The sequence below is a fragment of the Lygodium microphyllum genome, chromosome 16 (genome assembly GCF_053477565.2).
Source record: "Lygodium microphyllum isolate KBCC chromosome 16, Lygodium_microphyllum_v1.1.10, whole genome shotgun sequence".
NCBI lineage: Eukaryota > Viridiplantae > Streptophyta > Polypodiopsida > Schizaeales > Lygodiaceae > Lygodium > Lygodium microphyllum.
The window spans coordinates 9,723,124-9,726,375 of record NC_141150.1 but is presented as its reverse complement, the minus strand read 5'-3'; the positions used below and the strand labels follow the sequence as shown (position 1 = coordinate 9,726,375).

At 43.8% G+C, this 3,252-nt stretch overlaps 1 protein-coding gene across 1 annotated transcript; it reads left to right on the top strand.

The window, feature by feature from the left end:
- Window positions 1–1,826: 1,826 nt before the first annotated feature.
- Window positions 1,827–3,038, top strand: LOC148022520 (microbial Terpene synthase-like protein 13). The gene is made up of 2 exons (XM_087695080.1): window positions 1,827–2,065; window positions 2,258–3,038. The coding sequence occupies exons 1-2, from the start codon at window positions 1,834–1,836 to the stop codon at window positions 2,920–2,922; spliced, it is 897 nt and encodes a 298-aa protein (XP_087551206.1). The 5' UTR covers window positions 1,827–1,833; the 3' UTR covers window positions 2,923–3,038.
- Window positions 3,039–3,252: the final 214 nt, after the last annotated feature.

Genomic DNA, 3,252 nt, shown 5'->3' with positions numbered 1-3,252 from the left:
TTTATGACCGCGATGCATGCCTCAAATTATCGACAAAGGATCAATATGATGAACATCCTAGACCACATTTACAATCCATTGCCTTTGTACGTGGAACAGAGATGGACGAGTGATTCAGGAATCTATTACATAGCTCCCCACCAGTTTTCTTACTTTCGAACCAACCTAAAGAGAATCAAGTGCTTGGAGGTCTTGAAGATCATGAATCAAGTGCTTGGAGACATGAAGAAAATGTCAAATAAATTGCGTCGATTCGTAGCCTAAAATGTGTCGATTTGCAGCCTAAAATGCGCCTATTTGCAGCCTTTGTGATGCTTGATAAGAAGCATATTTCCCCTGCTAATAAAATACCATATAATGAAGTATATAATTAGCAGTATCCATGCTTGAATATACATAAGCATCTTCATCATTACCTTCAGAATCAACACTGTAGAGTGGGCCTATTCAAACAACGTGAGAATTGCATATGGCGCCTGAGTGACAGGTTGAATGCCTAGTTGAAATCTGGGTGCTGGATGACTATTGTATGGTTTAATGCTTTGATAAAGCATCCTTGGAATGCTGTTGAAGACCTTGGAGCTCTAATGCTTGCATGGGAGCTTAGTTATGAACTGTGGGACAGTTGTACAGAACTGAAATAAGGTCATATCTACTGTTAATATTGACACACAACATATATTTGGACATCCTTGAAGCATTGAAGGTATATGACATGCATTCTTGGCTTCATTCAAGTATACCTAAATCCCAGAAGACATATGCGTAAATTTCATGCTTTTGAACTGAGATTTTGTAATCCAAATACTCAAATCTGGTCTTCAAATCTAGAAATGAATGCAATTGTAGATGTGCCCCAAACTTCTTTTCCTAATTTACAAAGCACATCTGCAACCATCTTCCTTCTAGTGTGTGTTACATATATACCAATGGAAATACAATTTGTAAGAGTGACACAACCAGAATCACAATCACAATCATCCAAACATTTCAAAGTAACTATCATTTCAAAGCATGCATTGGCGATAGAAAAAGGATTGTTGAGGAGAGTACCTGAAGCCTACCTACTTTACGGTGAAGCCTACCTACTTCACGGTCGAAAGATACATAGCATGCTAAGGCGAGTCTACTCTTTCGAGAGTGTTACTTTTTCTTCCCTTGTGTTACCATGTGATGGTTACAGCGCCTGCATCCCGACGACAGCAAACGACCACAGGCTAAATGGTAACGTGGCGCTGCTGCATGCGTAAGCCTAGAGCCACCGACCTTGAGTATGACGAAATAGCGATCATCCCTTTCGCTTAAGTCAAGAAGACCAGACCCCAGCCATAAAATGGAGGGCTAATCCTCTTTGAGCCGCAGCTGTCTGAATCCGCCGCATTGTCGTCATTTGCACCGCCCAGTTATTCTCAATGGGCGGCATTGATGCACGGTTTTAATCAATTTTCGCCAAGAGAGCTTGCCGCTGGGAGATATCTGTGACTGCACTGGCTGGCCCACAACAAGGAGCATAAATATATGGGGGATGGAGTAGCGTATTCGTGAAGAAAGCAGCGTATTACAGAGAAAGAGAGAGAGAGAGAGAGAGAGAGAGAGAGCGCAATGGACAAGAACCTGCCGCTGATGATCGCCGGTGCCGACGGAATTATGACTAATATTGGTCATGATGAGTTTCTGCAATACTGCCCCTTGGACCGTAGATGCCATCCCCTTCGGACGTCGCTGGAGGAGCAGAGCCGCGAGTGGACTACCGGCCTCTTTAAGGCCCATGGCCGCTCCCACGAGCAGCTGCAAAATCTTTTGGACATGAACTAAGCCAGCCTGTCGTGTTTGATGTACCCCAGCGGCACCTCAAAGGCCCGCTCCTTCACCCTGGTGAAGCTCCTGCACTGGATATTCCTGCTAGATGACCTCTTCGATGACGGCCAGCACGTTCTCGGCCTCAACCTCGAGTGTGCTCGCGCCTTCTGCTCCCGGCAGCTCATGACGATGTTTGGGCCCGCTGCCGTGGCCGCGGCCGGCCTTACTGACGTGTTCCACAGCTCCCTTACGAATGAGCCTAAAGGTATACCATTTCCATAACGAGGCTCAAGGAAGCTTCCACGGGGAGCTCGAATGAGGCTTCCATGGAATGACCCATCTTCTTCATTTACGCTAGGAAAGATGTTTTTACCCCCCCCTTACTTTCATTCCGAGTGTTACAATATCAAAACTTAGCACTAACTTTAAAGAAATACGGGGAGTTTCTTTGATACAGGCGTCTCCAAAGACCAATCATCCCAACAAGAGTTGGTGATCGAGATGGGAGTGCAGTGGGCTGCTGATATGCAAGCTCAAGGCATGTCGCCTAAGCACTACAAGCGTGTGCAGGAAGCAGTTGTGGACTATCTCACCGGTGTGATGCTTATTGTAGCATTGAGAGAGGAGAAAAAGCTCCCTAGCCTCCAGCAATACATCCCCCTTCATCTTAAGGATGGGGCTGCTAGGATTTCCCTCGTTGCTTGTGAGTTTGACCTTAACATGGAGCTTGACGATGAGGCTTTATCACAACTACTCTTGGAAAACCTATATCAAGCCATGGCTGATCAAGTGCTTTGGATCAATGATGTTCTTTCCATTAATGCTGAGTACTGTAAAGGGGACTACATCAACCTAATCACAATATTGCACTATCAGAATGACCGAATGGTTTCTTGCCCAACTCACAAGATCATGGGCTTCCAAGAAGCTCTCTCTCAAGCTTGTGCTATGATCAAGGACAGGGACAAGGATCATATACAATTATCTCACGACATCATTACATGGAATCCATCCTTGCAAAGCTATGTTGAGGCTACTAACGACACCCTCTTTGCAATCATTACTTGGACCCTATGTACTCTACGCTATAGAGCTTACTCTAGCGATGATCTCATCAACTAACGTGACTCTACAACTCTTCTTAAATAGTGAAGACATATATGACGACTCATCTAAGCATGGTTGGTAGCCTACCCTACAAAGGAGCTGTACAAATTCTTCCATGAATGAAGCCTCATATTAATCACATTATTACTTGTTATTACTCAATGTGGAATATCTATATTCTATCTCATCTCGTTGTAAAAGTTGCAAATTTATCCAAAATACTGATTAGTTGAAATCACAAGTAGTGTTACATCTATTTGTTGTCAATCTCCACAATATTCCATAGTGAATTTGTGAAGCTTCTCATATTTCATTTAAGTTGGGGAATCCATTCAAACAAAAATT